The sequence below is a fragment of the Leptidea sinapis genome, chromosome 4 (genome assembly GCF_905404315.1).
Source record: "Leptidea sinapis chromosome 4, ilLepSina1.1, whole genome shotgun sequence".
NCBI classification, from domain to species: Eukaryota; Metazoa; Arthropoda; class Insecta; order Lepidoptera; family Pieridae; genus Leptidea; species Leptidea sinapis.
The window spans coordinates 9667495-9692182 of NC_066268.1; the positions used below are offsets into that span (position 1 = coordinate 9667495).

The 24688-nt window shown below is 34.4% G+C and overlaps 1 protein-coding gene across 4 annotated transcripts in view; it reads left to right on the forward strand.

Moving 5' to 3' along the window:
- The window catches only part of LOC126979685 (neurexin-1), a 212862-nt gene that overhangs the window by 157130 nt on the left and 31044 nt on the right, over positions 1-24688 (forward strand). Inside the window, exons 11-17 of one of the 4 annotated variants that reach the window (XM_050829128.1) lie at positions 12227-12346; positions 18802-18994; positions 20308-20499; positions 21743-21886; positions 22494-22708; positions 22935-23052; positions 24016-24615. In XM_050829128.1, the coding sequence (XP_050685085.1) occupies positions 12227-12346; positions 18802-18994; positions 20308-20499; positions 21743-21886; positions 22494-22708; positions 22935-23052; positions 24016-24615 (1582 nt within the window). The remainder of the gene's footprint in view (positions 1-12226; positions 12347-18801; positions 18995-20307; positions 20500-21742; positions 21887-22493; positions 22709-22934; positions 23053-24015; positions 24616-24688) is intronic. The other 3 variants (XM_050829129.1, XM_050829130.1, XM_050829131.1) reach the window with 3 other exon arrangements.

A 24688-nucleotide genomic window follows, 5' to 3' on the forward strand; every position in this document is an offset into this window, starting at 1 on the left:
TGTGTTCATAATGAGTTTCATTATGTTTAGGAGTTATGTTAATATTAATATCACCCGTAATTATGATGTTCCTGCTTGTTGAGTTAATATTGTCTAGGTGTGTGGCCAAAGACTCGATAAAGTTTTCAGCATTATTGTTAGATGGTGATCTGTATATTCCTAGTATAAAGTTGTTAAGAACGTCAAGCTGTAAGCATGATGCTTGTGCGAGTTTTACTTCATTAACTTCGTGTTTTAGATTTCTTTTGATGTATACGACCACTCCATCATTTTGATTTAGTTGGGTGGTTGTAGCATAAGATATATAATTCGGTAACACAGGGAAAGGATTGTTATTGTTAATTCTACGTTCAGTTAATATAATAACGTCTGTCTCAAAAGAAAAATTATGTAGAGTCGTTACAAATTCATCAAAATTGCAGTAAATACTGCGTATATTTTGGGAAATAACGGTAAAGTCGTTCTTTTGTATTTGTAGGTACTCATTTAAATTTGTAATATCACACTCGAAGGAATGTGCAATTTCAATCCGGTCTATATCCTGTATGGTGTTTACAGTGTCAACCATATTGAGTTAAAGAAAGTAAATTCAGGTGTAAATAATATAGCTTAAAACATATTTTATCTTGTTTTGTATTTATGTGATACTTTATAATTATATTTGTGAATAATAATATGCACTCGTAGCAATGTAAATAAGGTGATGAGTTGTGTATGTGTTCATGTTCAGTGTAAGGGAGTTGGTATGTGAGTAAGTGTTGTTTTATGTATTGTGTAAGTGTATGTTTAGGGGATAGGTACGAGAGTACGTGAAAGGGCTGAGAGATAAATGTAGGATAGGTATTTTTTATCATGATTTTGGGAATATCGTTAAATGTGATAAACATTTCAATCTTATTAATAAGAATGCTAGAAAAGACAATATTAAATTGAGGATATTGTAGTTATTCTTTTAACCTAAGCTGATGCGCCTGACTTTCACTGTTTATTTGGATAATTGTCGATAGGTCCGTTTCACGCAAATAGACTTTTCCATAGCTTGTCCAGCAATATTTGTAATTTTTGGACTTCCTGAGGTCACGTGCCAGGAAGTATAGACGAGATGCCTTGGAAGTTAGGTGGTCCAAAACGTAAATAGGAGTCTCCACTTGATTTTTTAAATCAAGGTGCCTGGCCATAAGTTTGGATTTATTCTTTATGTTGAATTGCTTAACTTTTTGTAAAATTAAACCTTTTTTTAAAGCTGTGGTCAGTTCCACAATTATAGGATGGTTATTCTGTTGCGATTTTTTGCTTCGAATCCTATATATATATATATTAATTAAATTTACTTAATTTTAACCTTAATTTCACTTCGTGATACTTCACAGTCTATATTTTTGAAAAGAGAAGAAGTCATGTTTATTAGCTTTTCTTTGGTCTCGTCAGGCAACATTGGCACGTTTTCCAGCTCAAGGTTAGTCTTACGGCTGCTGATTTCAGAGTTCTCGAGTTTATTCTCTAAGAGAATAATGTAGTCCCTATTATCTTTGATATCATCCTCCAGAGTAGTTATACGGTTTTTCAACTGGTTATTTTGTTCTGATAGGAAATTAATCGAACTCTGGATTTCAATATTTGATTGTTTTAATTCACTGAGAGTATTATTTATGTTTCTGAGTTCATATTTCTGTGAAGCTGAAAAGTCATTCATTAGCTGTCGCATTTCTGCCATAAATCCATGAAGTGCTTTTTGTGAGTCGGCGCTAGACTCATATTCATTACATCTACGCGAGCGTAAGTTCACGTACCCGTCTTTAATCTCACTAGTGCCCTCCGATCCAGATATGGACATATTTAATTCAGGCTCATTGTGGTTATACTTTTGTGCCATATTTTTTATAATCAAACTAATAACTGAGGTAAATTAAAATAATTACTAGCGTTTCTTGTATTAAATCCGTGTACTAGGAGAGCCCAGAAGTCGCCAAAGAGATCTAAAAATTCGGTAAAACAATGGCTGTATATCTTTTATCTGTCGCTTCTTCTATTCATCGAAACTCAGTACCGGGTCGGACCGTAGACTATCGTTAGTGTAATTATTATCACTTTGGATCTATTATTTTAATTGATTCGTCTCTCAGGTAAAAACTTAACTCGTAATTTAAAATAAAATTACAAATAAAAATTCTCTCTTCCGGCTGAGGATCGATCCCTGGACCTCGCGGTGTTTCGGCGACGCAATGTTAATGTCCACCAGCAACCACTGGTCCAACAATCATATAATCAGTGGGTTGAAATTATTGTGTTATATGTAATTTGAAGCGTTAAGAAAATTTGACTTGAAGGTAATTTTAAAACATGCAAATGTGACACTAATGAGACAAGGAGTATAACCAATTTCCAATCAACACATTTATGACGGTATATTATAGTATGAAATAACTCACTTGTTCACTCGTTGAATTTACTTGTTCCTTTATTTCTTTCTATTGTTGTTTCAATATATAGTGAGTGTCCTTAATAACGGTGAGTTCAAATATTTATTTCAACCTAGTTTAGACGAAGGCGCAAAACATGTTTTTGATGCATTTGTTTTCTTCTTTACTTTCAATTGTTCGTTGCACTAGTTGATGTTTACTAATTTTCACTTTATTTTCCTTCCTGATAACTAAAGGTTCTTTTCCCACTTTCTCAACAGTTTTATAAGTTGTTATTCATCACTTTTAAGACCTTTATGTAATTTAATCAATTTAATTAACTAAAAAAATACGGAGCACTTTCAAAGTTGTACAATGTGTTTGACGTTGACAAGGCAAGATGATAAGAACTATAATTTAAAATTACATATTGACGCGTTATGCATAAAATTGAGAGCTATTTTAAGCAAATATTATCAGCTAAGGTACGTAACTAATAAACAAACACTTCGCACAAAGTTATACTTAGAATGAAGTATAATTATTATATTAAATAGTGTTGTTTATAATTATATGTGCTTTTTTTTTTTAATAATGCCGTAGTTTTAATTTCTTTTATAGTATCTGGGAGTTTGTTATAAATCGGAATTCCCTCGTAAGTTAAGTTCCTTTTACCGTAATTAGTTCTTGGTGGACGTAGCATTAAGTCAATACAACTTCTTAAGTTTTTTTCTTGGGAATACTTCTTTTTTTTTAAACATTAATTCTGTGTGTATTTCTTTAGTAAATATTTTTCGAATAAGAATACATGTGTAATATTTATATGTTTGTGTTACGTCCATTATTTTAGTTTCTTTATATACTTTGCTCGTTGGTGTCAGAAAATCATATCTAAATAAAACTTTTATAAGTTTATTTTGTGCAGTTTGGATTAAATTTATATTAGTTCTGGCAGCTGAACCCCAGATCTCAGAATATAAGGGGCAATTTGTTATTGTTTATTGTGTAAAATACAACATAATCAATTTATTAGTGTATTCAAAAAATAAACATTTATTATTTTAATTATTGAAATACAGTAACATACAAACCGTTACTCAGTCACATTATCATAAATTCAACTCTACCGACGAATCATCTTTGTCTAATATAGACGACAGCGACTAGAATACTAAATCCAAAATTTTAATATTAATAATTCAAATTCAAATTAAGATGTTTTGAAGTCGTGTCGTTGGCCTTACTAAAGGTTCTTCTTTATCTATTAAATGGTGCAAAGTTATTCATAGTCCAAAGCGGATGGCGTGGAAAGTCTTCATATAATGCGTGTCCTCCTGCCACTTGTGGTTGAATAAAGTCAAATAAAAATAATTATGCCTAATTTTTGAATTATATTAATTTATTCAAAATGTTTTGAAGCCCTGAAACTTTGTTTACATTTTTCTTCTAGTTTCGTTGGCCGTAGTTAGCTTTAACTTAGCCTGGGTTAGACTACATAGAATCACGTACGTATAACATAATAATCTGACTACATCTATCAATCGCATGAAGAAATTCCATTCATTTTGAGTAAAATTGTCAATTAAACTTTTCTACAGTCACGGGAGTAAATTATTTATTTACGCACCTACGCTATTTTATTCAAATCGAGTGACCTCTAACATTTGTATGGCTATTCTGTACGGCCTAGATCCGTTCCATTATATCGAAGTGAGCAGCTCAACTATTCAGGTTTTATACACATAATTAGTGTCTAGTAGAGTAGCATTTGAAGAAGATTAAGTTCATGTGGCTGTGATATGATATACAATTAAGAAAGGTTAAAATTATATTCATTTTCAAAATTTAAATATTTTTATTTCAAATAGGATGTTTTCTTATTGAAAGTCAAACCCTCCCCATTCCTAAAGGTATGTATGGCTCACACCTGAAAATATTAAAAGAATTTATAAAAATATGATTACAATGTAAGATCGTACTATTTAGTATTTATTAGCCTGATGTCACTCCATTCTCAATCTGTGGTATCATTAAGAAAGTCATTTATGTTATAGTAACCATTATCGCACAAACGTTTTTTAACAATATTTTTGAATTTCGTAATACATAGGTATTTTGTTTTGAACATTTTCTTGAATCTTGTTGTAAAAGCATATACAACGCCCCACAAAAGACTTACTAACTCGACTTAACCGAGTAATAGGCATTGTAAGTTTATGTTTGTTCCTGATGTTAACATTATGGTCATGACAGTGTTAAGCAAATTTAATTATGTGCCTTTTTTATATATAAATATATAACTTTGAAATAAAGTTTTAATGAAAATGAAAAATATTATAAAATGTTTATTATTTCTGGTTCAGTCATAAATATTGTAAATGACGTATAACATGACTCTACGGTAATATATAATAATACAGACCCCATAATATATTATGAGAGAATTAAGTTCGACATGGCTTTGATGAGTTTTTAAGCGGTGTATCTCGAAATTGTTGACGAGTACGTCTACCCCGGTCAAACAATCCAGTGAGGTAGGTCCAATTTCGAGAAGGAAGTCACTCGTCGAATCCAACTCGGATGGGCAGCGTTCGGGAAGATCCGTAAATTCTTCTCGTCCCAAATACCACAGTGTCTGAAGACGAAGGTTTTCATCCAGTCTGTGTTGCCAGTGATGACTTACGGTACGCATACGTGGTTATTAACTGTGGGCCTCATGAGAAAGCTCATGGTCTCTTAGAGGGCAATGGAGAGGGCTATGCTCGGAGTTTTCCTGTGAGATCGAATCAGAAATGAGGAGATCCGTAGGAGAACCAAAGTAACCGACATAGTCCAAACGATTGCGAAACTGAAGTGGCAGTGGGCAGGGCACATAGTTCGACGGACAGATGGCCGTTGGGTCAGTAAAGTCCTCGAATGGCGACCACGTACCGGAAGACGCAGTGTTGGTAGGCCCCCCACAAGATGGACCGACGATCTGGTCAAGATCGCCGGAATACGTTGGATGAGGGCAGCGCAGGACCTATCGTCGTGAAAATTTTTGGGTGAGGCCTTTTTCCAGCAGTGGACGACTTCCGGCTCATGATGTATCAAGGTTTATATAAATAGGAGTGACTAACAAAGCCATCACGACATATGTAGATTATATAGCTATGTATATATAATGCGGTCATGATCACATTGCGCGGAATCTACCACCCAAAGACATACAGAGTTCTACAATTTTACTATCTTATATACATACAACAAAAAAAAATATTTCATAATTTTTCTGAGTTGAAGCATGTGTCAGTAATTCATTTTTATCAAATAAAGAAGCTCCTTTTTCTCTAATACGAATAAAAAAAAATGTTATTTTTCACATTTTACAATCGAGCATACACACGGTCTATCTATCCACCTGTATATAAATGATAACCGCACTTCATAATCTTATGTTACATCCGAGGAATCAAATACAACTTTTGCGTCACCGACATCTAAATAACCAATAATATTTCCAATCAATATAAAAACGCATAACATTTACAACCTTCACTGAGGAATATGTTATCGTATGTTTTATCGATAATTATAATTGCTGATAATATCGGTTAAAACAATTGTTGGAATAATTTTATTCTGTGTCTCAATTTCGTTAATTACCAGCGTTCAAATTGGGTAGAGCCATTACTTGATTGTAAAGATACCCGATAGAACCTTTGAAGATCATATCAAACTTATATGAAGCTTAGCGATATACAGTTAATATTTATAATAATACTCCCTAAATAAGGTATATTATTGTTTTAAGGATTAAAAGAAAATATTATAAAAATTAATAGAATAATTGCGTGTACCAAGCAGTTCCTACATATTATATAATATAGATGTGAGTGAGACATGTTAAATTAAGAATCCTTATCCGCGCTCTATTGCGTACAAATGTGTTTTTCTCCTATTTTTTTTTATAAATAATTGAAACACCAATCTCTTGTTCAGGGCTTAATAAACAGGACTTGGCAATAATTTTCACTCTTTTTAAGTAACACATCTCTTGCGTACTTATTTACACTTACAGTCACTTATATGAGGGTTGAGACGATCTGTCAGCTCCATAATATGTAAGTGTCACCAATTCTGAATTACCAATTATTTCGTTAGCGACTGGTTTAATAGTAAGAATACTAAGAGCTTATGCCGATATCAGAAAAATAATAAGGTCCAATCACCATACAGTCCACTATGTTAACATAATATGGTTTATTAATCCTTTTCTAAGGACCACGCTTGAGCACCATCGGTCAAACACTGAAGTATCACAATGTCCAATAACTATCTCTTAATATTGACACAATTATTTTTCAATACTTCTTTCAAGCCCCATCCATGTAATACCAATTACCAGTGGGAGGCCTCTTTGCCGGAAGCCGGCTAGATTATGGGTACAACAACGGTGCCTTTTTCTGCCGTGAAGCAGAAATGTGTAAATATTATTGTGTTAGGGTCTGAATGGCGCCGTAGCTAGTGAATATACTGGACAAATGAGACTGAACATTTTTTGTCTCAAGCTGACGAGCGCAATTGTAGTGCCGTTCAGTGTGAGACATAATTTTTGGGTTTTTCAAGAATCCTGAGCGGCACTGCATTTTAGTGAGCAGGGCGTAACAATTAAAGTTAGCTGAACGTCATGCCCAACTCACCCCTCATTATCATAAAATATAGTGGTACGTGTGTTTATCTCCACTTAGGCAAATAAGTAGTTAATTATAAAGTTGGCCCTAAATAAATATAATATTTTATGAACTTCACTTTCTCATCATCCATGGCGAAGGAAAAGGTTTCATCGCAGTTTGTAATTGTTTTAGTTTTCGTGAAGTTTATACATACATTGTTCAAAATATTCAAAAGAGACAAAATTCGTTTTAAATAAATATTTATAGTAAAGATATATATATTGACTAGTCACTACAAGTATTGTATCATAACATGACTAGATTTTCGTAAAAATCCTATTAATATTATAAATGTGAAAGTTTGTATGTCTGGATGTATGTTTGAACTTCTTTAACGCAAAAACTACTGATTGGATTTTGATGAAACTTTACAATAATATAGCTTACACACCAGAATAACACATAGGAGATTTATTATTTATAAAACTATCGCGTGAATTATACTTTATATGGCTAAACAACGTTTGCCGGGTCAGCTAGTTATTTATATAGTTGCTATTTTAAATAATGATATAGGCAGGGCGCTTACGTGGAAAACTTCCTAATAATATTTCTCACTTGCAAGTTCAGAGATTCATTCAGATCATCTATAGAATACCGTGTGTATCCGTGGCTAACGATAGTTAACAATAATTCATCAGAAAGAAGCGACGCATCATGTCATGTTACGTTTTATCAAAATATCTTGCCACATCAAGAGCAGTCTTCGATGAACTCAGCCACAAATGGCTATCAAGGAAGTTGGACGTATTCCGATCCAACGTTATACCGTGTTGGTATACGAATGTATTTGTTGGATGCTACTACTCATTGTGACAGTAATCACGACCATCATGTTCACAAGCATCCTTACACAAAGGATGAATTCAAGATCTATAGGTTGATGTATCTAATATAGGTACTATAATTTATAATTAAAAACCATTCATATATTGGATGCAGCACCTCACAAACGTTTTTATGTTTATTACAGCCATTTTAAAATTTACTCTAATTTATTAAAAAAGAGTGGCCATTGAGTTTCTTGTATGTTCTTCTCCCGAGCTTAACTTTTTACAAACATCTAGTAGATTCAGTTATGGAAGAACTTAACTTGCGGAAATCCATAATTATACAAATGATTTGAGTTTTCTTTAGTGTTAATTCCGCCAAAATTTGTCTTTAAACAATTCGAAACGTGTTTCGCCTCTACACGAGGCATCCTCAGGACGAGTCTCGTGCCAGATTTTAGCGAGACAACACGTAATAATTGAATAAAGTCTATTTGACTTTGAATGCGACACCAGATAGCTTCCTTCGCCCATATACTGGTATACTCTATCAGTGTATTCTGTGAATCTGTGGAAGCAGTTCAATGACGCGCCTATCGGGCAGCAGTTCCAACGCCGGTTATGGAACTGAATTGGCCACACACTCCGAAGAGATTCTGATATATTCATTACACACATATAGCCAAGGCAAGCCCTAGATTATAGTCATCCTGGTTAATGTAAAGAGGACCACATTTGGCGATAAGTGATCACTGTACGAGTATTGGGAAGACCTGGAGTGAAACGAGAAGCTCAAGGTAGTCCAGGATGAAGAAGTACCACGGACGATCTCTGGCCTGTCACTACATACAGGACCTTTAGTTTATCCATTTGAAACTTTTTGAACTCAATTGATTTAAAAGATCTGAAACAATAACATGTCGCATAAAATAATGTTTATAAATACATCTTACATATTTCATAAAAGAATCACAGAACCACAACAACTTTATAACATAAATAAACGCCCATGAGAATTAAAATTATTTAGACAATTAGGGCCGGGTGGCACGACCTCGGAGGGCTCTTGGAGGAGGGTCAAACTTGTTATTAGATCGACTCACTGATATTATTAATATTGAGAGTTTTCGAGGTGTTTTGTTTTGAGAAACACGATGTTATTCCTTACTGAAAAGAAATATTTAATAATGATATCTGGAATAAAAGCAATGCAAATAATCACAAATTATAACATAATACAAATAAATATAGATTTATAATAGATTATAAGACGGATGATGTAGAGAATAACAGACTAATATTTATCTTAATATATAATTATACCAATAACCTTAATTATATATTTTTTAAAACATTTTTAATAAAATTTCTCTAGCATGTACAAAACACGCAATATGTGTTTGTATTGGCCTTTTTTACATCTTCATAATAATAATAATACCTGGAATGAGAATCGTTTATTGAAATCAAGGCAACCTGTGCTTGCGGCCATGTTTTAACTGGTAACCATGGTTTATCGTAAGTAGTAATTATAAAACTTCGATTTTGTATTCAAATAAAATGAAACAAATAAATATAAATAATTAACTTTAATTAATTAATTTTAATTAATGTTGATAGTCTTAACAACTTTAAATTAAAGCTTATTAAGTGACCTATCTTCAGCCTCAGAATGTAATACTTAGGTCTTATATAGTCTTATACAACGTGAACCAGAAAAGGTATAACATCCCTTCAATGGTACGTTATTTGGGTCATATGCAATAGTATGGTGATGTTTAAGTTTTAATAAATAAATAAAAAAAAAGAAAAAGACTTCCCTACGAAATAGAAAAATATTATTTTTCAATTTCTTTTCTTAGACAACCCTAAATTTAAAGAGACTGCCAGTTTTAGGTGGGGCCTTTGTTTATAAACAGAATGAGGTCACCTACCTATGGACTTAAACATAAACAATAATCTATGATTAAGGAGTATGCACACTACATGAAATGTGGCTTGTGTCTATGTTATTATTCATTCATTTTTTACTTCCTGTTATTGAAACAAATAAACAAAATAAGAAATTACATAACATTACACAGTTTCACGTCTGTATTCCTGAAGGGTTAGGGTGTATTTTTTCCACCCACGTTTCACTATGTTTAATTCCCACGTAATACATTTCTGAACTATGGACTGCTAGTGAGAAATTTCCTACGAAAAACTCAATAACTGCCCCATTCCATACCCAGGCCGGGTAAAAAACCCGGTCCGGGAATGGAGTACATATTATTAACACGAGGATGGTCAAAGATATCTTTATATTTGACAAAAAAAATCCGTGAAGAACAATTTCTTAATAGGAGACTATTAGAATTATCTTTATTGGATACAACATTTTTGAATTAAAATGTCAAGACACATTTGCCAAGTAATAAGAACAGCTACAGTGCCATTCAGACCAAACCATAATAATGCTTACATATCTTTGCTTCACGGCAGAAAAAGGTGCCGTTGTGGTACCCATAATCCACAATTACAAATTTGGAATTATTTTCAACATTCTACATTGACGTGCTTACGTAATAACTTATCAAAAATGTGAACTCATTTAATTTCGAGCATAATAAACAAATCTTGAATTGAAAATGGTGCAGTGTGTAGGGTGCCTTTAGAATAGACATTTACACACACACAGAGCAGTAAATATCGTGTTTCAAAGCACAATTCAAAGAGTATTAACGCAGACAGGCCGATCTTTTCAACCTAACATTTACAATTACACTAGTTTTTATCTTTTAAACGTGTTTTATTTAAATTTGTAACACTCGCGGAAATCAGAGTAAATACTAACATAACATAGTTTCATAATAAGATTAGAATTAAAAAAATCTTTATTGGGTAATACATAACTACAGTAAATACAAATTTTGAAGTATTTTCAATGTCAGCTAAAGCAAATGCACATACAAAATAACTTTGTCTTCATGGCAAAATGAGAACACAAATTGCTTCACAGCTGCAATGAATCGTAGGCATTTTACTATTATCTGATATTATGTCACATCTACGTTTTTCATCTGTTTAAGGTCAAAGAGAGTTCAAAAAAACAGCTGATTAGGGTTGAGGGAATCATAGTTTTTGCGAAAACTTAGCACTTTAAATATTGTATTAAAATATAATGCTAATTCATTTCTGACTTCACATAGTCATTAGAGATGACCTAAGGAATGTCTGGTTCAAAGCAAAGTATACCCATTTAGTTTCACCTTGTATAATAAATTGGTTGGAATATTGCATTCACAGATTTGTAATTAATATAAATAGCTCGTAATTTTCTAATTTTAATTATTTTTTTTTTATTTCTCCTTACTAATAATTTTTGTAACACAAAGCATGCTGTGATTACTTTTAATTGTAGGAAAAGTTAAATTTTATAAGTTAATGCAATGTAATTATTAAAACTGTAACTACTATTTCTTATGTTGGTGATCCATTAAATAAAAAAAAAAATAACAATAAAATACCTGTTTACACCTGGCGACCCTAGCTTTGCGGCTCACTGAGAGCTGACAACCATATATTTATAAATTCTTGACATAATTTTAAAATAACCTACAATTTATTAAAAAAACATATGGGTGCAATTTACATCAGAAAATTAATTATACTAAAATTAATTATAGGTTCTTGCGGCCAATTTCATATAAGCGCCAATGTGCTCAACAGCTCAAAATAGTTTTTCCTGCATAACCGAGCGTTGACGAACTTAATATATTCTATGAGATTAGATCAAACGGGATTTATTTATAACAAATATTAATACCACCTACAAAATATTCACAAACAAACTGACAACTTGTAAAATTAATTAAAAATATTGTTAAACTAAATCAGTGTGCTAAGCTTCTATCAATCATGTGGCACGATTAATATTCGAACAGAAATTGGGCAGAGTAACGTCGGTGGTTGAAACCTCTGATGCCGGGGAGACATTGCCTTTTATAGACCTCCCCAACCTCTCCTTCTTTGACTGTCAACAATATAAATATATTATATAAAAAATATAAGTTCCGAGCGACTTCGACACGAATGCGCTCGCCATCTTGAGCCATAAGATGTAAAATCTCATGAGCTCAATAACTTCACTTGTTTTTATTAATTTCACTACTATGGGTGCCCTTCAAACCAAAGCAGAAAAAGTGCTTCCACTCCTGCTTGTCGGTAGGAAAAGGCGTCGTGTTCATATGTCCGTTTGGTTTTAATAAACCAAATTTAGTATTCACTAATATTCACTACTATTATATTAGTAATTGAATCTATTTCAGGATGTGAAAATTAATGATTTATTAATTTCTAGATTCTACCAAAATGGGAAGCAGTGAAGACCGGAACAATCTCATTCAAATTTAGAACGAACGAGCCAAATGGATTGATATTATTCAACATGGGCGCGAAACCACCAAGGGTAGGTTGCACGGTAAGGGGTGAAGCTTTTGGGGTTGGACCGTCACTTTGAAAAATGTACGACATTAACATTTCATTAATACGAAGAAACCATTAAACGGTCCTGTCATTAACTCATTTTAAATAAAACTCATCTTAGTAATTAAAATGTGGATGACTGCTTCTGTCACAATAATAGAGAATTTGTGAAAACAATGCAGTTCACTAATATTATTAGTAAGGAAGTCTACTAAATAGTTCTTTATAGAGAACAAAATGTTTAAAAATTTACAGAAACTGATTAAATATACTCTGTGAATGTGAATAAGTGGTTATGTAATGATTAAAGCTACTAGAACTGAAAATAAAGAAAAGAATAACACAGGTAACGTACATCGATAAGATAAAAAGGATAATATAACATTTTGACTTCAATCTTGTAGAATTATTATCATATGTTAATGTAAGACTGCTACCCTAAACCAAGGTGAGCATTGTGCAACGTTTTAATGGCAGCAACAATATAAAAATATATTTTACCATTTGAACAGCACGGACAAAAAATTAGTAAAGTTAGTAAATTTATATAAGTAATGTAATTCAAGTATTGTTTTATTGAGTAAATTTTATATCACTGCAGTGATGTTAATATTTGCACGAATTAAATCAGCACCAGTTTGAAAAAAATGCAAGTTTATATTATGACTTTTTTGTTTTGGAAAGGTTGAGGAATATAAAGACGAAATTCAAAGGGCTATAAATGAGAACAATCGTAAATCAAATTTCATTTCATCAAGTGGCATAAGCAGGCTTCTGCAAATTAGACTCAGTGGATAATTTTACTAAATCGTCTTAAATACGTGTAATTAAACGATAAAAAGTTAATTATAGATTCGTCTTTATTAGTACAGTAAAATTATTTATGTCATAATTATCCTCTGACACTGCATGGTAATTGCAAAGAATTAAAGTCACAATGTAGGGGAATTTGTGTATGGTACCTTATAAAGTTTCACCCACTTAAAATACTAAAATGTTATGTGTTTATTGTAAGCAGTGTTCATGTAGAAACCCTTCTGCACAACAAACCGAACCCAGCACATAATAAGTAAAGGCACTATCTAATGCTAATTAATAATGTTTGCTTTACACGTATTTTGTACACTGGAAGCTTAACCTGAAAGGGCTTTATTAATACCTACACAAATTCACATCACTTCTCTTACATTCTTTGATACTACATACATCAGATATATTTGATTATTATTGGGTTCATTCTATTACTTGTAGTTGGCATGCTAGACTAACATTCTGCAAACTTCTTTATCTCATTAATCAACCAATCTGCACGAGACTGATTTTCTCGTTTTCACCTGATTATACTGTATCGCAAACGCAGACGTGGTCGTTAACTGTGGGGGCCTTATGAGGAAGCTCATCGTCGCTCTGAGGGCAATGGAGAGGGCTATGCTCGGAGTTTCCCTGCGAGATCGAATCTAAAATGAGGAGATCCGTAGTAAAATTCAAACTCACTTACATAGCCCAGATAGTTGCGAAACTGAAGTGGCAGTGGGCAGGGCACATACCTCCACGGACAGATGTCCATTGGGACAGGAAAGTCGTCAAATAGTGACCACGTAGCGCAAGACGTAGTGTTGGAAGGCCTCCTACAAGATGAAGTGACGCTCTGGTCAAGATTGCTGGAATAGATTGTATGAGGCAGCGCAGGACCGACCGTCATGGCGATCTTTAGAGGAGGCCTTTATCTAGCAGTGGACGTCTTCCGGCTGAAATGACGATGATGATAGTATACCGATAAAGTTTATAATATAGCTTCGAGTACTGAGGATGTTCATGAAGTACTGGCAAAATATGTGGGTCAGATTAAAATTCACTTTTAAAAATTAATAAGAAATTGCAAATATGAGTTTGAATGTTTTTTTTATATTTTGAAAATAAAATCGTCTCTATATCCTCTAGATTGGCAGGAACACTCTATATAAAGCAATCACAAACTTTCGAAAACCCGCTTGCAAGTTTTCAATGAAATGTCTAACATTTCCTATATTGAAAGTTTTCTTTTAATTTCTTAAGTTGTTTCGTACTTTTATTAAGAACTCTCTCTCTCTCTTAATTTCTTGAGATACAAACGAAGTAAGTTAGTTAGGTAGTTCTAGATATATATAAAAGTACAAATACTTTATTTTATATTCAATAATATATATTATATTTATGATCTCTAATTTAATGCATGTATAACACCGTTATATTTATTAACAGTGTGTGTGTGGATCTATTGTATCTACTGTATTTAATATATCTTGAAATTAAATAATTTGTGAGACGTTGTAGCTGTAAATGTAGTGTGGCAACTTCTTGCCACTTCTTTTTTTTAAAGCTGAACCTTTTTTGAAGTGGTGATAAATGGTAAAAGGTACAACTTTTGACATGAATAAGTTTCAAATCAAATCAAAAACACTTTATTCATGTAGGTTCAACACTCATGAATATCAATATTTATCTTTACTTTTTATATTTACCATTTTATTTCATTACCTTGACCTAAATTAATTGTGTGTCTGTGTGTCCCAGTGTGGTGTCGGGTTCCTCGTTCACAAGTCTCTCGTCAACAAATTTACTGAGGTGGGGACCTGTCGACTAGGGTAGCGTACCTAATACTCAGAATTATTGAACGGTATTCGTTGAAGGTCATACAGGTTTACGATCCTACTTCGACACACTCAGACGAGGAGGTGGAGGCCATGTATGAGGACATCTCAATAGCCATTCATACTCCTAAGACCCACTTCAAAGTTGTCATGGGAGACTTTAACGTAAAGCTGGGCAAACGTAGTGGCAGCGTAGTTGAGAGTGGGGCAATTTGGTTATGAAAATCGGAACGCCTGAGGCGAGATGGTGGCTGACTTCATGGAGAAGGAGGATCTCTATATGAACTCCTTCACAACAACGCAAATAGACTTGTATCTATCAAGATGGTGCCACCAAAAATGAGATAGACTTCATTATGTCAACCAAAAGACATTCAATGAAGACGATGATTGATGATTCCGTGATCAACTCAGTGAAAACTGGGAGTGATCATCGCATAGTAAGAGGCACATTGAATATCAATCCAAAACTGGAGCGGTCTCGACTGGTGAAGTCTACGCTAGTCTATCCAGAACCCCGAAAAATTTCAACTCGAATTGCAAAAATGCCTCGGTGAATGCGTAGACGTGAACGAGTATAATAACAGGTTCGTGGCAGCTGTTCAAACGGCTGGATCTAAGTTCTTCAAGGCCAGCCCTTCAAAGAGAACCGGAAAAATCTCAGACTATACTCTTAAATTGATGGATCTAAGACGCCAAATGACCTTTCAGTCCCCAGGCGATGCTTCCCAATTTAGGCAGCTAAATAGACAGATCTCCAAGTCATTGACTCGCGCTATACGCCGCCATAATACAAATTGTGTGAAGGCAGGGTCGTTTCGTCTAAACCCGAACTTTTGAGGGAAGTCGAGAAGTTCTTCGTACAGTTATACACGTCCGCAGGGACACCTGTTACCAACAAGGCTGAAGAACCAAGAGCCAAATCAATCCGTCAAGCGACGCCACAAGCATGGTACAGAAGTATAGTGGTGCTGTTCTTCAAAAAGTGCGATAAAATGCTTTTGAAGAATTATAGGCCCAAATCACTTCTTAGGCATGTATATAAGCTGTTTTCTAGGGTTATCCCCAATGTTATACCAAGCTTGACGACTTCCAGTCTTCCAAACAAGCCGGATTCCGAAAAGTCTTTAGCACCATAGACCACATACATACGCTACGGCAGGTTATATAGAAGACAGAGGAGTATAACCAGCCACTGTGCTTGGTGTTCGTGGACTATGAGAAAACCTTTGATTCGAGACCTGGGCGGTACTTCAGTCTCTCCAGAGGTGCCACATTGATCAACGATTCGATATATCGAATCGTGTCTGTATGGAAACATGTCAGTCCGTCTCCAGGATCAGATCTCGAAACCTATCCGACTGCAGCGGGGAGTCAAGCTGTTCTCCGCTGCATTGGAAGATATCTTTAAGCTTCTGGACTGAAACGGGCTGGGCATCAATATAGATGGCGAATACATCACTTACGTTCGATTCGCAGACGATATCGTAATCGTGGCAGAGACCATGAACAAGACGAAGATCATGTCAAATGTCCATATCGCACCTACTCCCATAACAGTTGGGAACTGTACTCTTGAAATTGTCGACGAGTATGTCTACCTCGGACAAACAATCTAGTTAGGCAGTTCCATTTTCGCGAAAGAAGTCACTCGTCGAATCCAACTCGGATGGACAGCGTTCAGGAAGCTTTCTCTTTCTCGTCCCAAATACCACAGTGTCTGAAGACGACCAGAAATGAATCATCTTCATCAGAAATGAGGAGATCCGTAGGAGAATTAAAGTCACCGACATAGCCCAAATGATTGCGAAACTGAACTTCAGTATCGCAATCATTTGGGCGCTTGGCAGTTGGCAGGGTACATAGTTCGACGGACAGATGGCCGTTGGGTCAGTAATCCTCTAATGGCGACCACGTACCGGAAGACGCAATGTTAGAAGGCCCCCTACAAGTTGGACTGACGATCTGGTCAAGATTGCTGGAATACGTGGGATGAGGGCAGCGCAAGACCGATCGTCATTTAAATCTTTGGGGGAGGCCGTTGTCCAGCAGTGGACGTCTTTCGGCTAATGATGACCTAAATTAATAAAGAGATTTTGATTTGTTTTGGACTTCGTGGAGGCAACTAAATGTGTCTTTTTAATATACGCTTAAAAAGTTTTTAAAGTATGCATGAAACATTTGCTATCCGAGCTCAGTTACATGTGTAATTGTTTGCATTTATTTCTTGGAACTCGAAACAAACAGACTTTATAATAGCCCACCTGTATAATTCACTTTTTTATGATTGTCTTATATTTATAAAGGTTTCTGTTAGCCATGCCTTAAAATGCCATTTAAATTCCTACCACCCGGAATACATTCTTATAAGTTACAATAACACACTTGCCTACCTGTATCATAAACGCCACCTCAGGTATCAGTTCCTATCATCGAAGAAAAGGGTTCAACTGAGACGTCAAAAAAACGGACAACCACTTTTTTAAGTCCCAATTAAACTTGAGTTAATCGGACTTGGACAAGAGTTCCATCCAATATGTAACATAACGTACATTTAAAATACTCTTGTTATTAAAACAGAGTGTGCGCTATATCAAAATGAAAAAAACAATGATCCACGCAAATAGTACGTATTTGCACCAGTTTCGAAATACCCTTCCTCGATAACGTTAGTGGAATCCTGCAAAGGAAGGACTTGGGAGTTAGTCAGTAAAGCTCAAACATTTGATTAAGTATAACACATGGTACATCTCTGGACGACACCACGAGTACCACAAAAAAAATGCGTACATACACCAAAAAGGCAGGCCCCGCTTCATTGTTTCATCTGGTATTGCAAGTTTATTCCATAAAAAAGAGAGTGGCAATTTCTGGCAAAATTAAAAACGTAACTTTCATTACAGAATGTAGTGTTTGCATGTTTAGTAACTACAAGAAATGCATTATTCAGGTACTTCATGTCTGCACGCTTGACCTATGCAGATTATTTCGCATAAAAAATATTTAATGTTATTATATTGTATATTTTGGCCGGCCAAAGTATCATTATTCGTTGCAATGGAACACGCCACATTAATATTGTACTTATTCGGTTATTAGTTCTGTCAAATAGTTGTTTCGAAAAAAAAAATGTTGTTTTCATTACTTATATTTATATATATTTCCCAAACGACTCGCCTTAAACTTCTTAGGTGTTCAAGATCATCTTCCAAGTCATTTTGTTTCTCGAATATAATGGTGAAGCCACGTTTCATCCATGGTTATAAAGTTCCTAAAAAGCTCGCATTTGGTTTAGTGCACAGGTAAGCATTCTTTGAACCCAGCACGCGGTCTCTTTTTTCATAGGCGACCCGAACGAGGGTTATCTTTGGTGAAAGTTCTTGCAAGTTAAAATTTAGCGCACCAACCTGCAGCTGTAGATGGAGAATTAGCACTTAAAGTAAAACAAAACACTTGCATTTCCAAAAATATTTTCTTATCAAGTATTTCCTTTTTCATCTCATGAATATTCCTAACTATACTATTTAGTTTTATTGTTTCCAAAGAGTTCAAACTTCATTCTATCTATTTATTGAACACCCCTCATAAAATCAATAAGGCCCATGTTTCCTAATACACTATGAATTTACAAAATCATAAACGATAAAGTTTTAATGAACTTCATATCCAATTAAGAAATATATAAATATTTTTTTAATTAAAAATTTGAAGATAAACATTATATTGTCTTTTATGAGAGAGATGGCGTACCAGTGTTCTTCTAATTCATAAAAAGCTTATTCAATTATGATGGATAGGCAAATCAGAGTTTTTATTTTAGGCTGATCTTTTTGCGGTTGAAATGTTGAATGGATACATCTATGTACACCTGGACCTTGGGTCTGGAGGGGTGCGGGTGAGAGCGTCCAGGCGAAGAGTGGACGACTCACACTGGCATGAGTTCCTGTTGAGAAGAACTGGAAGGGATGGCAGAGTCACTGTTGACGGTGCCAATGCTGAATTCAAGACTCCTGGTAAGTTCCCGTAAGGTTAATGATCCCGGAAAATGTTCAAAACAAATGTACAAAATAGGATTGAAAGTTTGAAATACGTTTGTGTGGTAAATGTTAATTTTTTTAATATCAATGACCTTGAGAATTGTATCCAGGCTATTTTAAATAAAAAGAAAATATTTTAATGAAATTTTATTAAAAATAAGAATCCCGCTGAGATTCCTGCCCCACACCTTCTCAAATCTGATGTATAATATCTTTTCAAATAGATTTTTACGTTGAATATATTTTAATTATTAAATCCTATCGGGTGCAAGACACTTAGGGCATTTTTATAAAATCTCTAAGTAAAATTTACGAATTAATAGCCTAGGGGTCAGAAAGAAACTGATTTATTTTATAAACATTTCATACATAACATGTTGAAATGGACAATTATTTTTATAAATACAAGTATTCGTATCGGCAAAATCATCACAGTGCCGCTCTCAGGGGATGATTCAAGTACAATGCCACCAAGTGCTGGAATAATTTACCACCACCGCTACGGAGTTTATTATTTTGTTATTATTTTATTATTATTGGAGCAATTAAGTATGGTCATAACTGTAACAGAGTAGACTCCAGTTTTGGAAGACCAGCGTCACACAGATCATTTAGTAGTGTTTTTTTTTTCCTTTTTCTTTTTCTTTTGTATTTAAGGTTAATCTTATATTTTGTTTTATTTTGTGTGAATGTGTGGTTAAGTTTTTCATCCAAAATGAATTCATTTTCATTTCATTTCATTTCATTTCATTATAGAACACACCTTCATAGCATATGAAACTATTATTTTATTTATTTATAGCTTTATTTCCTTACATGTATACATTAAGATATTTACTTATAAATTGTATTTGTTAGTATGTGTTAGTATTTCACTATTTTAAATAAAAAATATAAATTTTGTTTCTATAATTAGTTATTAATTTCGAAATAAGGACCGCCTTTAGCGGTAAAAGTCTCTTTCAATTCTTGTCCACATCTTTCCTGCTGTTTCTACTATGTCATCGCTCCATCTCTCATTAGGCCTGCCTCGATTTCGTTTCCTATTTATAGGGTACCAATTCGTTACTACTTTGGACCATCTTTCGTCCTTTGTTCTTTGTATATGTCCAGCCCATTTCCATTTTAAACGTAGAACAGATAAGGCTACATCTTTTGTTTTAGTTTTATTTCTTATTGTGACATTTTTAATTTTGTCTCTTATTCTTAGCCCCATATAAATTCTTACAATTCCTCTCTGATGAATATAACATGAAACTATTACCCAAAATTAAACTTTGATATTTTAGGAGAATCCAATCAGCTGGAATTAGACGGGTCCTTGTTCGTGGGAGGTCTGGGCTCGGAGTACTCTGCATCTAGAACTCCCTCTGCACTTTGGACGGCAGCGTTACGCCAAGGATTTGTGGGTTGTATACGAGATTTAGTTCTCAATGGGAAGCCACAAGATCTAACTGCGTACGCTCGTCAGCAGGATTCTGGTAAGTGAAGTTTGAAGCTTAGGCCTTAGATAATGTATACATCTAGATACACTGCGATAGCTATGAAAACGTCGAAAAAAACTTCAAACGTTCACAGTTAACCTTTTATTTTGAACAATGCTCGTAGGTATCCTAACACAAAGTGACATACAAATCGCGAATGTAAGATGCACACACATAAGGTAATAAACCGGGCCTGCTCTAAATTATCTAAGCTTTAGGCTTTTATCAGGGCGGTTCTTCAGGTTCTTCATTTTGTTTTTCAGGATAAATATAAGTACTCATTCAATGTTACAACAACGTACAATGACGTTGTATAAAATATGTATAGAACGTCATTGTGCCCAACCCAAAATTAAAATATGCGAGCGAATATTTTTCCAAATATTTATGGGACTAACGCAGACACATAAATCCATACAAGATATGTCAGTAAAATAACTTAAAATTTATGTTAGTACTTAGTATATAGTTATTTTACAAATAACAATAATTAAAAGTAGAAGTTCTTATAGTAGGGCACAAATACCACTACACACATGTCCATCCGCCCAGTGTCGCAAAAAGGGTCCATCATGTTTCTCTGCTAGGGTGGTTAAAATGCTATTGGGACTGTCCTAAAACCTCAAACCTCCTAAAAGTCGATGTCTTCCTCAAGGTGGCAAGAAATCATCCATCCTTGCTTCTAGGAACATTACTGAGGCACTTCAAAATCGAGACAGCCCAGCAACATTCTCCAAGCGTTATAATATAGAATACGCCGAACATTGTAAGCCATCTACGTATATCTGACCCACAGGTAGCATGTGAAGAAAGATTGGCAAAAAGATATAAAAATATTCAATTTAACCTCGCTATTACAACAAGCAAACATGCGTATCGCATATTATATTATAATATATATGTTCCTTTCCAAAATAAATTGGATAATCAAGACCAGACTACGCAGAGATGTATAGATATGGCAGTCGAAGCTTATTATGGTGTCATTTGTGGCATGTGCCATATTTCAGCTTTGTTTTTGTATGACTTGAATTGTTTATATTATGTATAGAATGTAAGGCTTTCTATATTTACAATTGTCACTACGTGAAAGTGAATATACAATACTGGCAGCATTGTTTTTATGGAAGAACACCAGCGGTGTCGCGGATCATTTTGAGGTTCTCTTACAAATGCCAACACTGATCAAGCTGAAAATGAAAACTACTGTTACAAAAGCTGAACAATTTTGTTTTTTCAGCGTCAGTGAGACCAGCTTGCCACGTCATGATGAAGCAATGTGTGAGTTCTCCGTGTCAGCATGGCGGCGTATGTTCCGAGGGCTGGAACCGGCCTCTCTGTGACTGTTCCTCAACAAACTACGGTGGTCCTACGTGTGGCAGAGGTATGGCTTTTGTAGAACTTAAATCTATTTTACAAGCGAGCTCAAGTTTTGATAGCATTTTATTTCTGAAGTAAAACATATGTATCTATTGTAATGTCTTAGTTTTGAGATTTTGGAGTGCTGGTTAGGTATATTCCGATATAAGATCGCAATGCAAAACGTGATATATTTCATATTACATAGATTTAAAAAACCTACCTATACGGATTTATAGTGTCGTGGATATATTGATATCCCCCACAAGCGATATGTGGACGGAATGGTCGAAAGCGGAAAGTTTTACTTTGGAAACTTTGAAGGTTAGTCACACTGGTGTGGCTACGAGTCGTGATGATTCATCAGGGTTGTATAGTGGTAGAAACTATAAACACTCTATCAGCGTTCATAGTTTGTTATGTTCTGGTTAACACACTTGACAGCAGATAGATTACGTTGATTATTTCCATTAGATAAAACCTATACAATGGTTTTTTTTTTATATTTTAATCGAAAGTACGCTCATTATGCAACCACAAAAAACCTTATTTACCTAACTTTAAATAAATAGAAATTAAAATTGCTCAATACAATGTGAACAAGTGGCTCAACGTGATGTTAATAATTTCAGAATCTCCAACGATATTATTGAACGGTAGTCAGCACCTCACGGCGGCCTTGGGTCCGGAGCACACAACACAGACGGAGGAGTTGTTGCTGAGATTTCGGACAAGCAAGGCCGGCTTGTTGCTGCGGACTGCTTCTGAGCATTCTGCAGACAGGATAGAGCTGGCAGTAGCTGCAGGGAGAGTGAGAGCCAGCGTGCGGCTAGGAGACAGAGAAAAGGTAAATAATATCATCCCTTTATCCTTATTATTGACCATAAAGGTAGTCTTTTTAATTGAACTACATAATATTTTCGAGTATAGTGTCCCTTCAGGTAAAGACAACTATTAAATAGTTCCTAGTTGTAGTTGAGTACGCCTTGAGTGAGTAGATTTAGTAAATTAAATGATAAATGTAAATAACGCTTGATTTAAGACTACTGACATAAACTTTTGTGTCACTACAGAATCTCTTGGCGGGAACAAATGTTGCGGACGAGAAATGGCACACGATTAGGTTCTCGCGGCGCGCGTCCAATCTGAAGCTGCAGGTAGACGCAGGGCAGGCAGTACGCGGTACGTTATGTACGTATGCACGGGACACCACCCGCACTTTTAATTTTAACCCTTATGTAGATGGAATAAGGTTGGTTCCCCTTTGATTTTTCTTTTACGCCATTGCTGGTGCGACGTTAACAATCAAACTGTGATAAAAGAAAATAGACTAAATTTCAATAAAGATACTTCAATAATTAGTAGAGCAATGGTTTATAAAGTTAAATCTTTATTTTATAAGTACAAGAAAGAAGCTAAATAATTTATAATACAACAGTTAACAATAGATATTCATTCATGGAATGAAATCACATCCACCATTGATACTCTCATTGGTTTTGTTAATTTTAGTAATCATTAATATTTTACTAATATCAAATATATAATAAGGTTAAATTAATAGACGACCCTTGATGTTAGATGTCCTTTTAGATGTGGTAGCGTTAGTGGCTATTTTATGTTTTATTTTAGCTAGCACTGTTTCTCACCTTTCCGTTATACTTAAGCTTTTTGGTTTTTCATTTCTGTAGTTATGTTCTTTTCTCCCGTAGTTTTAAAGTAGTTTATTAATAGTGGTGTCTGTTCAGATTTAGTTTTCGAATGTTTAATAAATGCATCCTAAATTACAATAATAGTCTCATTCAAGAACAGGTTCCACAGTTTTTGTTTACATTCATGCAACCAAATCACAAATAGAATCATTTGTTACTTGGTTGTACTCAGTGACTATTCTTCGAACTTTTTTCTTTCTGATGTTCTCTACTACTGGCTAGAACTGTACAATAGTATGTTGGACTTATTTTATGACTTGGCAACTCTATTTGGCTTAGCAATGTTGATCAAACGCTAATAGATGTTTATGTAAATAACGTAAAACATGCTGTATGGTCTATGAAATTTACTTTAGCTCTATTATTTTTATTTCATTGTCAATGTTGTGATTATAATCTTGATACAGAAAGAAATTATCATTTATTTTGGATTGTGTTACAGCTGAAACAATTTTAGGAAAAGCGTCTACTTTGGAAATCTCTACTTTACACTTGGGAGGACTATTTCACCCGGAAGAGGAAATCCAAATGACGTCGACTTTGCCAAATTTCGTTGGCTACATTCAAAAATTTATATTCAATGGGATAAAATACATAGATCTTGCGAGATCACTGGGTGTTGGTAACATGGAAGACAGTAATTCTATTTATGATACTCCAAATATAATATTTACTGGAAAATTTGTAAAGCCAGATTCTCTGAACGTTTATAAGGCTGTAACGTTTAAATCTAAACATACATACGTTGGACTGCCGTTGTTAAAAGCATACGCAAATACATATCTAGATTTTTATTTCCGAACGACTGAAATGGATGGTCTATTATTTTATAATGGCGGTAAGAAACAAGATTTTATTGCTGTTGAATTAGTCAACGGACATATACACTGCATTTTTAATCTTGGAGATGGAGTAGTAACTATGAAAGATAAGCTGAAGAATTTTTTGAATGATAATAGATGGCATACTGTGTCTATTAGACGACCAACTCCGAAAATTCACACAGTGCAAGTAGATGATGATTTGGAAATGCATACAACAAGTGAGTATTCAGTTATTTTTGTGATCTTATTTAAAACTATAAGTCACCTACATATTTACTGTCATACTTTTGA